Consider the following 12396-nt stretch of genomic DNA (forward strand, 5'->3'; position numbering starts at 1 on the left):
GGCAAACGTTACAATAACGCTTGTCCAAAATCAGAATAAATGTCTTATCGTTACTTTTATAAACTAATATAGCTGTTATAATAATACTGCTGTCTTTTGTGCTCCATGAATCTAGCGTTAATTAGTATTATATATTCCACAAACTTTTTCATTATTATTCCTACCGCAAAGATACATTTACGAGTTACAATAACGCTTGTTCAAAATTAGAATAAATGTCTTATCGTTACTTTTATGAACTAATAGAGCTGTCACAATAATACAGCTATTCTTTGTGCTCCATAAATCTAGCGTTAATTAGTATTATATATTCCACAAACTTTTTCATTATTATTCCTATCGCAAAGATACATTTACGAGTTATTTATACAATTTATACGTTACTTATGTCAAACATTACAATAACGCTTGTTTAAAATCAGAATAAATGTCTTATCGTTACTTCTATAAACTAATATAGCTGTTACAATAATACCGCTGTCTTTTGTGCTCCATAAATCTAGCGTTAATTATTACTATATATTCTACACCGTCGAAATGATATTGCAAAAGCTAGGTTCGCTCGATCGTCGTTCGGATGTTAGGCAAGTTACGATTTAATGAACGTGGACTGTCGTCGGGAGGAAACTGCATTCGTTACTCGATAATAGATGTGAATCATCATCGGAGAGATACATAGAATCCGAGCCACGTTCATCTGTCTGCATCGGAAAACTCGCAACGACAGGGTCCCTCCTTTTATCGTGGAAGCCGACCTTTCCCCTCTTTACGATAAACTTCACCGGTTCAAGGCTAATTTATACTTCGCCGGTTAACTTTTAGCGGTCTTTCTTCCTGGACAGTTAGTTTACAGCTGATCGTACATCATGCAAGAACGGTGGAGCACCAGCAGTGGTGAGCAAATTTCTCTTAGTTTTGCGCGTTTAACACACCAGCGTATTCTCTCGTCCACGTGTCCACGGTCACCGTGATATTCTTTTATTCATAATCAATTGTTACCGCGGACCTTTATGCAACATCGCATTTGCATACGTCATTTCGCATACACGCGGTGGCCCAGAGAGAAGTGTTCGTACACCTTCGAAAACGCGATGACACGTTTTTAATATGCAACTAAACGACTTGAATCTCTTATTCGGATGATAGAGGGACGGATCTACTAGACGATGGTTAAAATGTCTTTTCATTTTTTTCAATTTTGCTATTACTTGGGGTGACAAAGAAAAAAAGATAGAAATACTCTTAATTTTTTAATTTTTTATCTGAGCCTATATAATGGAAATTTAAAAAATGCCTCTCGTAGATCTCGGTAAATATATATGCGCGCTGAATAGTTTATCGAATGCGATAGAATTTTTTACGTTGTTGTGAGTTACAACAATAAAAAAAAGTAAGCAAAAATCGCAGTTTTATCACCATTTTTACCAAAAACTGAACGAAATCTGCAGTTCTTAAATCTTTCAACGCTTTCGACTACGAGTTAACCGATTTCGAACAAATTCTGATAGACTAGTCCCGCTGTCATCTAAAAAAATTCAAGTCGCTCAGTTTAAAAGTTTTCAAAAAGTCATTGCGTTTTAGAAGGTGTACGAACACTTTTGTGGGTCACTGTACATTAGAATCGAAGGAAAGTTTCCGTCATCGTCGAGACTAGAAGATTGAACATTTTAAACAGGAAATAAAAAATGCTGCTAGATTTTGTCAATTTATATTTTCTTGCAATCTGTTACGCGATTTTGTTCGCGATCTTCGATTCCTGACCTTTTGTTTCGTCTAAATATTGAAAATGTCCACAGTTTGGTAAAGAAAGAATCGCATTTTTCGTAAACGAATAACGTTGAGTGAAATCAACGTTTTAAATTTGTAACGATATGATTTTTGGAACGAACAATCTTTCTAGCTCCTATCGAATTTCAATACGTTCGGTGTAATATTAATACTAATATATTGTATATACTAACTATACTAATATATTAATGCTAATACTAATACTACGATGTAATATTAATAGTAATACTAATACTGCGGTGTAATATTAATACTAATATTAATACTAATACTACGGTGCAATATTAATACTAATACTAATACTGCGGTGTAATATTAATACTAGTACTAATACTACGGTGTAATATTAATACTAATACCAATACTACGGTGTAATATTAATACTAATACCAATACTACGGTGTAATATTAATACTAATATCAATACTACGGTGTAATATTAATACTAATACTAATACTACGGTGTAATATTAATACTAATACTGCGATGTAATATTAATACTAATACTAATACTACGGTGTAATATTAATACTAATACTAATACTAATACTACGGTGTAATATTAATACTAATACTAATACTAATACTACGGTGTAATATTAATACTAATATTAATACTAATACTATGGTGTAATATTAATAGTAATACTAATACTGCGATGTAATATTAATATTAATATTAATACTAATACTAATAGTAATACTAATACTGCGATGTAATATTAATACTAATACTAATACTACGGTGTAATATTAATACTAATACCAATACTACGGTGTAATATTAATACTAATACTAATACTAATACTACGATGTAATATTAATACTAATACTAATACTGCGGTGTAATATTAATAGTAATACTAATATTAATACTGCGGTGTAATATTAATAGTAATACTAATACTAATATTACGGTGTAATATTAATACTAATACTAATACTGCGGTGTAATATTAATACTAATACTAATACTACGGTGTAACATTAATACTAATATTTCATGCGACGTACATATATTTCCTCTCGACGATTTTACTTCAGCGCACTTCCGCTCAGTTTTACGCAGCAACGTTCGCGAATTCGCTGTGTATGCATTAATAATAATAATTAAAAGTTATTCAAAAATGCTTAGAGCCTGAACTTCGCCGCTAGATAACACAGGCTCCACATACAATCATGCCGCGTATATCGCAGAATTATACATATTTTGGCAGCAGTTTTAACGGCTCGGTCGAAGCGACTTCATACATTGTAATTTTACAATCATGCGATTGCCTCTGCTCGATGATATTGAATATATTTCCCTCGGACACATCGCATTGCGATGACAATCGTGAGAAAAATTTGAATAAATACAGTGTTGCGGTCACAACGATATATTTTAGGCGAAACGTAATTCTGTACACGGTAAATTCTCTCTCTGCTTGGAAACAAAAAAACGAACAATCTGGTAAGAGAACGTACGTACGATTGTCCGAGCCTTGGCATCTCGTTTTTACAGTTGTTGACAATCGGTGACTACAAAAACGAGTCGCGAGGCTCGAACAATCGTGTCCCCTCTTCCCAAATTCTTCGCTTTTTTTGCGTACAAACAGAGAGGGTCGAGTGTCTCGGATGCGTAACAAAATATCCGCTGAATCCACGAACCTCGTTTTCGTTCTCTGCGGAGAAGAAGATGCGCCGCGATTAACGAAATTATTGGGACTTTAAACAGTGATGTCAAAACAAACGATTGCGTCTAATGGTAATGACATGATCCATAGGCGTAGCCGCAGCGTACCACCGTTTAACGCGAGTTCGTTGCGTGGTCGTCCGATCGGTTTCCTCGGTTTTATTCGTGTAGATTTTTTTCGAAATATTAACACTTCCGCGACCGCGCTAGAAACCTCAAAAATTCGTATAAAATTAAAATATTTCATTCAATTAACCCTTTCGCTACGGAGCGCTCGCGTCAAAATGCGATCGCTGTGAACGGAGCGTATTATCGAGTAGTTGGCACTGAAGTACGGAATGTATTTCTGGTTCCAAGTTTTCCGTAGTCCAAATATATTCAGATTTTTGTGATCTCGAGCACGTTACCGTTTGTCTCGCATGGCAAACGCTTTCGGTATCGGTATTTTCACTTTCAGTATTTTCACTGTCACTCGTGAAAAATATTCTCCTAAATTTTCTTTTCCCCATGAGTCGATGATGGGGCTAAAAAAATTAAATACTTTAAAACTCAACGTATTATCGCAAAGGCAGAAATTGAGTATTTACCCGTGAATGATTAAAATTAAGCCAACAAAATTATTTTAGAATTATAAACTCGTGTAAACCTTTTAATCGCTGCTATTATAAATTGCTGGTATACATCCGTCGCTGGCAATGTTCTAAAGAAGACTGAAACTGTGTATCATTAGAATAAAACACAATATCGTCTTGTCGATAGCGTTATATTTCATGATAGTCAATTGTTTAAGGCATGCAGCGCTGCCAGATACTCGATTAACAAAAGTATCTCGTGTAAAGTATGAAATAAAAGTATATATATACGGTATGAACGTATATATACGCTTTTCGTACCCGCGCGCCCACTTTTCCAGAGCGTATATATACGCTCTTCGTATATGAATGGTCGTTCTTCGAGGGCGTATATATACGCCCATCGGAGCGAAAGGGTTAAACAAAAATTACGAAGCAAACTTATATGACATCAATTACTTCTTCAACATTCGTACCTTTTGTAAATCTTAATAAAATTAAGCAGTGTCGTTCTTAATTTTTCATTAATCATCACCATTCGGTCAACAATCGACTGAATTTAAAACTGAATTTAACTGAATTTAAAATTAAATGGGGAGATCTTCCCATTCGGTTGGCTAAGTGTTAAGTAAATATAAATATTATATTAAGTATTTTTGCAATAACATTTTCGACCGATGTAGCGCAGTTCCGTTCGATCTTTGTCGTTCTTTTTTTTACAGCCAAGCTCGTGCAGGTAGAAAACGGATTGCCAGAGGTGGAAGAATATGTGCCGAGCAAAAAAGATGGAAATGCGAATAAGAATTACGTGAAGTCGGTGCTGTGCACGAAAGTTTCCCTGTTTCTGCTGTTATTGTGCCTGGTCGGACTGTCCTCTTACTTGCTGTGGCAAACGCCGCAGCGTCCGTTGGACGACGACGACGAGGACATTCCCGAAAACCTGAAGTCACGAGTGAGTGCCGCAATAATTTGCTAGATTATAACGCATGCAATTTTTATTGATTTTCGGCGGTAAAAGTGCGCGCGGTTTTACAATAAATTCTCGCTGATATAATAAGGAGCAGAAATAAGGAGATACGAAAATAATAAATAATTATATAAATATTAAATATAAAATAATAAATATTAAACAATTATAATAGAGGAGATAATAAATAATCGTATCGCGTCTCCCGAAATTATCTATTTTTTTGCACAATCTGAGCATTAATTAGGGAGAATTTACGGTATTTGTATCAAACGCTTTGATCTAGGCAAACGCTATTACATATCGTTCCTATTTTCCAGAATGCTAATTCCGTTCAAATATGTAAAGGTTGCTAAAGGTAACCCTTTGCACTCGAAGCTATTTCGACTCTGAATTCAAACTAATTTTTCCGACTTACGGCATTTCCATTTTGCGCGACTTCCAAGCGCATTTTATGTACACGAAATTGAATTTTGTCACTCGTGCAACAATTACGGTTTTAACAGTTCTTTTGACCCTTTGCACTCGAAGCAATTTCGACTCTGAATTTGGAATTGTTTTTCCGACTTACCGTATTTCCATTTTGCGCGACTTTCAAGCGCATTTTATGTATACGAAATTGAATTTTGCGACTCGTGCAACAATTACGGATTTAACAGTTCTTTCAACCCTTTGGCACTCGAATGGCGACACTGTGGCACCACTCAAAATTGCTATACTATATTTCAAGTCATTCCAAGAGCATCAGACTCGTTTATATTTAAAAGAAGCTATTAAAATTGCATTGTACTTGCCAATAGGCTCAATTTCGTATGCACAAATCGCAATAAATTATATAAAATAGAAATACTGTAGATCGGAAATCATGTTTAGGATTTCGAATTCGAATAGCTTCGACCGCAAAGGCTTCAAATATAAACTAAATTGATAATGTTAAAATTAGCTTTATGCGCTGTATAACAATTTTAAGCGGTGACTCAGAGTCACCCGTCGAGTGCGAAGGATTAAAATATTTCTCTGTTACATCGTTATCTCAAGAATTACATTTAATTAGAATCACACGAGTCATGCGCCAGCGAATCGTTAGAATTATCTGTTTCGGATGAAACGCTGACTTAGTTAACTATAACGCTAACTATGTTAACGCTGACACACGATATGTGAATCTATATGCATCGGTTCGCTATATTCTGCCGACCTTTCACCTACCGATTACCATTTCGCGAGCATCAGAACCGTTTCCTAAGCGAGAATACTTTTCTGAAAGGAGGAATCGTCGAAACGTCTGAAATAAATCGAATTACTTGACAGCACGCCACCGAATCTTTGCACGAATGGAATCGTGATGTCAAGCATGCAACATTCGATGCTTGAAGGGTTACGTTAACGTTTAAATGACCGCGTATTATTTCAATTGAATCTAAAATTATTATGAGAATATTAAACAGTGTCAAGCAAGCTCACGGTTATTTTACGAACTAAATCCAGCAACAATTCGTTCGAATATTTTGCAATACTTGGCAACAACTATTAGAACGGATAATTTTCAGAGAAAAGAGATAAAAAGACGAGAAATCTCGTTGCCGGTCTTTTATATCTCAGCATTGTAACACGAGAAATCTCGCGAGCGGTCGTTCAAGTGTTAAATTTCAGTCGACTGCCGAAAATCGGACATTTCGCATATTTGAACCGGATTATAGTAAATTTTACCTAATTGATGCTCAAATTGTACACGAAATTGGACAATTTGGGAAGAGAAGATTCGATTGTTACTATATTTATTGCTTTTATTATTATTTATTATTATACGAGTTACCGATTGTCAAGTACAAAAACGAGCCCTAATTATTCCGAGTCCTAATTATTGTGCCCTAATTATTATTACCCCTGATTATTCTTCCTAATTCACGCTCAGCTTGTACAAAAAAAATAGACCATTTGGGAGAAGATTATCCGAGCCTTGCACCTCGTTTTTATAATTGTTTGCTATTAGCGTCTATAAGAATGAGCCCCGAGGCTTGATTATTAGAATTGTATAATATTGTCGAATATTAGAGAACGTTCGCTATCGATTTAACGGGAAGGAAAGAGATAATAAAATCGGGCGATATGAATATTATGGAAATAATACGGTAAATTCTTCCTAATTGACGCTCGGATTGTGCACAAAATTGGACGATTTGGTAAGAGAAGATACGATTATTCGAGCCTCGCGGCTCGTTTTTGTGGTTACCGATTGTCAACAAGTATAAAAACGAAGTACAAGGCTCGAATAATCGTATCTCTTCTTCGCAAATTGTCCATTTTTGTATACAATCTGAGCGACGGAATGACCGTGGCGACGAAAATGAACGGTTTCGCGCATTTCGTAACAAATCCGTCGGAATAATCGAGACGATTTAGCAGAAAATAAATCAGTAAATTTCTTAAGTCGAGGTTACATTGTAATAAAAATTGTCGCGAGATTTGAACAAATTCGGTCTTATTTTTGGGAGAAATTACTGCAATAGAAATTTCCTATGCACTAAATCCTTTCGAATTGTCCCTCAGCTTATAAACAAAAATGGACAATTTGGGAAGAGGAAATACGATTATTCGGGCCTCGCTTTATGGTTGTTGACAATTCGAAACTATAAAAACGAGCCGCAAGGCTCGAATAATCATATCTTTTCTTCCCAAATTGTACATTTTTGTGTGCAATCTCAGCGCGAATTCGGGAGAAATTACTGGAATAGAAATTTCCAGTACAGTAAATCCTCCCGAATTTTCCATCAGCTTATAAACAAAAATGGACAATTTGGGAAGAGGGGATACGATTATTAGAGCCTCGCTTTTATAGTCCTTGGCAATCGGTAACTATAAAAACAAGCCGCAAGACTCGAATAATCATATCTCTTCTTCCCAAATTGTCCATTTTTGTGCGCAATCTCAGCGCGAATTAGAGAGAATTTACTGTACTAGAAATTGTCAGTACAGTAAATCCTCCCGAATTGTCCATCAGCTTATATTTAGGAAAATGAGGTGATAGAATCGCTATAAAAATATAAACTTTTGGCACAGGACGACGAGGTCACACCGTCATGGCTCGAGGACAAAATCTGGGAATACGATAGGAACGTGGCAACTGAAACGCAACACGACGATTCTAATGATTCGAATGATCCATCTGGCGAGGTAGAGCATTCGACTCACGCAGCGGACGACACCGAGGAGAATACATCGGAAATATCTTCGAAAAACGAACAATTAGATGCGCTTGTGCAAAAATTTATGTCGGAGAACTCCATATCGAAACTGAACGCGACAGTTATTCCTGGGCACGATAATATGGATCCGCTCAGCAGTGATCTTGTTTCGCTTTTAGTTCATATAGCGTTAAGGGGTGAACTTGGGATGGCTGAGAAACCGAAAGAACCGGTAGAAGTAGAAGAAGAAGAAGAAGAAGAAGAAGAAGAAGAAAAAGGAGTTTCGAACGAGGAAGAAAAACAATCGACTGACAGCGACTCGACAACTGAAATGGATTCAGACTCGTACGATAGTGAGATACACCTCGACGATGACTACTATCAAGATTACGAAGATATATGGGGATATTCGAGGGGTATTATGATATGGTATTGTTAAATTAGTTTGGATATAACTCGCATCGTTTCATCGAGGCTTTCTGTCGAATTATTCCGACTTGCTTGGGTGCGATTGTTATCAGAAATATTCCTTTTTTTAAGCCTGTCGCGAGAGATATGTGAAAAATATCGCTTTACACAAATCAACGCGATATTTTTTTAACGATCTCGCGCTTGAACTTCGAATTTCGAAACGTTCCGTCCGTACATTCGTATGCTGTTCAATTTTGCCACGTTATAATTACAATAACTTAAAATAATAAAATAATTAAAATAAATTAAAATTGTAATTACGGAATTTATATTCGTGCTCGCAAGTTGTTTGAAACGTGCGCTCCATCGAACTGTTCCTTCTATTGGCGGAAACGTCGTTTACGCTAGGTTTACGGAACGCTAAATGCGACTATTTTTAAATGTTTGATCAAAATAACAGAAATATATTTATTCAGATTTTTAGCGATCGTTATCGCGTAACAAAACTGAATCGATGCTCCATAAAATGTATGTTGTTTACGATCTTACTGAACGTAAGATAAACAATGTCCGAGAGTCCTGTAAACCTAGCGTTAATTATAGACGGTATACTAATTTTGGGTGGACAATTTGGGAAAAGGAGGTACGATTATTCGTGCCTTGCGGCTCGTTTTTATAGTTACCCCGATTATAATATACAATTATATTATATTAATATATTATCTTAATATATATTTTAATATATATTAATTATTATATATATATTAATATATTAATATAATATAATTGTATATTATAATATATTATAATAATTAATATATTATCTTAATATATTAATATATATATAATATAATTATAAAATCGGGGTGCAAGGTTCGAATAATCGTACCACCTCTTCTCAAATTGTCCGTTTCGGTGTAGAAGCTTGAGCGTCAATTAGGGAGGATTTACTGTATGAATTACAATTTTGCATCGATTATGCTTTAGTTTTGCGTTTAACACACTGACTATGAATATTGCTTGTTTCAGGTAGACGCCTCCGTGAGCATAGAATACTATTCCTACTTGGATGATGAGAGAAAGAGAAACTACACATTAAGACAATATTCAATCCGAATAACGAACGTCGAGTAACTTAACGGTGGTATAAATTATAAGCCGTATAAATATATATGTATATATATATATATATATAAAAATACGTATACAAAAATATGTATATAAACGTGGAATAAATATATATATATATATATATATATATATATACGTATATATATGATTAGACTGCAAAATTTATGCATCTATTTGTATGCATACAATTACCAATGAATTTTACTCGTTTAGCAGCTGCAATCTCTTTGAAAAGCATCCAAATTACCGTAATTATACCGTATATGTTTGATTTCCTTCAAATTTTGTTCAAATACAACAGTTTCATAAAATACAATATACAATTCAATAAAGACTATCAAAGTATGTTATCCTTCTTAACCGATTAGTCGTTTTCGGTGAGTTTAGCGAGTAGCTAACCGATTAACCCCTTAACTTGTACGCTCGAGTTAATTCGAACGCGCTAAACAGGCCAAACTGTGCACACTCGAGATAATTCGAGCGGCGTTGTATCGTGTGCTGCTATAATTTTTCGCCCTCGAATATAATCGAGAATTGACAAATAACAATGTGAAAGCAAAGAAAAGAAACCGTTTCATTGATATTTTTGTCATTTACATGGGATTGTAAGCGGTAACGCTTATCTATTCAAGAATAAAATATAGCCTTTTTCCATGGAACAAGAGCGCGGTGTAGGCGTTAAGGGGTTAATTATTATTATGAAACAGGCTCGACAAATTGGGATTCGCATACAGATCCGCGGCGCATACACGATTTGTTGTACACTGTGAAATCGTAAGAAGATGTTTCGTTGAAAGTTTTACCTAAGTGTTTTCGTCGTCGTCGTCGTCGTCGTCTTTTCCCTTTCGTTTCTCGAGTTAGCCGCGTGTTTAGTTGTTGCGAACGTTCCGTCGGCAGGGTTCGTTGTTGTTTGACAAAATTATGTCACCGGAATAATTAATGCATCGTTTGCGCAGCTGCGCATGGACCTTGAACTTATTTATGCTAATATGTAACGATTTATACAAGAGGTAGGCCGATAACGTTCCCATACGCAGGCTAATAGGCAATTACAATTGGTTGCTCGACGATTACGGAGCGGGGAAGTAGGTCAGTCTTACTACGCTTTTGAGCGAGATCGTTATCAAATAACGCACATAACCATTACTACTACTTTTTATGATGTGCCATAAATTGATCGCCTTTAGTTCGCACTTCAGAACGCACCAGAACGTTCGATTGTGCGTGAGAGTCGGTGAAATATTTCGCCGATGCCGTTTTCGTCGAACCGTGCCATTCTTTTTCGCGTTGCTTCCGCGGAACTGCAATGGATGCAACAGAACGATCGAAAATGTCTTAATGTGGCGATTGCGTTGCGATGTATATACGGCGAACACTGTGTACAAATAATTTAACACTAAACCTACCAGGCAGTAATACTAACTGGCATGTACTGCTTCACGAAAGTGAAAAGACCGAATTTATTTAGAATTTGTAAAGATTTATTATAAAACTTGCTCCAATAATATAACTTTATATAATATTTATGTGTACATATATATAAATTTTATTATAAAACTTGCTCCAATATAATATAACTTTATATAATATATATAATTATATATTTTTTATATAATTTTTATTATATATAATATATAACTTTATATATATAATAATATAACTTTAACTATATAATATAACTGTAGACCTTCGAAAAAATGAAAATTGAAATATCCCTTACAGGTTCTCGTTAAACCGACGTTAATCCGACGTTAATCTTTTATGTGTAAAATTACGTCGGCTACCCGCGATTAAGTAAAATATAGCTTGTGTTTGTTTGCACAAACGAGCGTCAAATAAGTCGTAGTTTTGGCATAACGAAACAAGCTAACCTTAAGAGGAAATACAATTTTGGAGGGATTGACGCATTCATTTGTTCGGCGAAATTTTTTCGTAAACGTATAAACCCGCAATACTAAAAATTCTTGCTGCTAATGTACTTCTGCTATTTTTGCATGCACCAAAGGTTAACATATTCTGCTCCAGGCCGGTTAGAACCGCGATATATGATACCCCGGTAATTTGAATTCTCACTCGATTTGCATTAATTTTCAGCAGTTTCAAATCCGGTTGAAAATACAGTAAATTCTCCGTAATTGACCCACGGATTGTGCACGAGAATGGACAGTTCGGGGAGAGGTGATACGATTGTTTGAGCCTCGCTGTTCGTTTTTATAGTTGTCCTCCCAAATTGTCCATTTCTGCTTATAACTTCAGGGACAATTGGGGAGAATTTACTGTACTGATAATTTCTATTAATTTGGAATGCCATAAACTCTATTTGTACTCTATTACGTTTATTTGCAAAGAAAAGAGCAATGCATAAAAATGTCTTGAACGGAATCGTCTTTGACATTTTTCTGAGTACAGTAAATTCTCTCTAATTGTTCCACAACTTGTAAACAAAAATGCATAATTTGGGAAGAGAACATACGAGTATTTAAGTCTCGCGGCACGTTTTTATAATTGTTAACAATCGGCGACTATGAAAAGTCGACTATAAAAATTTCGAGCCGCGGGACTCGAATAATCGTATCTGCTCTTCCCTAATTGTCCATTTTTGCTTACAAGTTGAAGAACAATTGTGTAGAATTCACTGCATTGTCCATTTTTAAACCTATGTAAT

The 12396-nt window shown here is 35.3% G+C and overlaps 1 protein-coding gene across 4 annotated transcripts; it reads left to right on the plus strand.

Moving 5' to 3' along the window:
• The first annotated feature begins 720 nt into the window (after positions 1–720).
• LOC143259863 (uncharacterized) lies at positions 721–11253 on the plus strand. 4 transcript variants are annotated; one of them, XM_076523721.1, is made up of 4 exons: positions 721–894; positions 4760–4989; positions 8065–8618; positions 9634–11253. In XM_076523721.1, coding segments are annotated over exons 1-4 (813 nt in total). In that variant the 5' UTR covers positions 721–866; the 3' UTR covers positions 9635–11253. The 4 variants fall into 4 exon arrangements, with proteins under 4 accessions (XP_076379836.1, XP_076379833.1, XP_076379835.1 ...); XM_076523718.1 differs by having other exon boundaries at positions 722–894; positions 8065–8605; positions 9630–11253; XM_076523720.1 differs by having other exon boundaries at positions 724–894; positions 9630–11253.
• Positions 11254–12396: the final 1143 nt, after the last annotated feature.

The sequence above is a fragment of the Megalopta genalis genome, chromosome 7 (assembly GCF_051020955.1).
Source record: "Megalopta genalis isolate 19385.01 chromosome 7, iyMegGena1_principal, whole genome shotgun sequence".
Classification (NCBI taxonomy): Eukaryota; Metazoa; Arthropoda; class Insecta; order Hymenoptera; family Halictidae; genus Megalopta; species Megalopta genalis.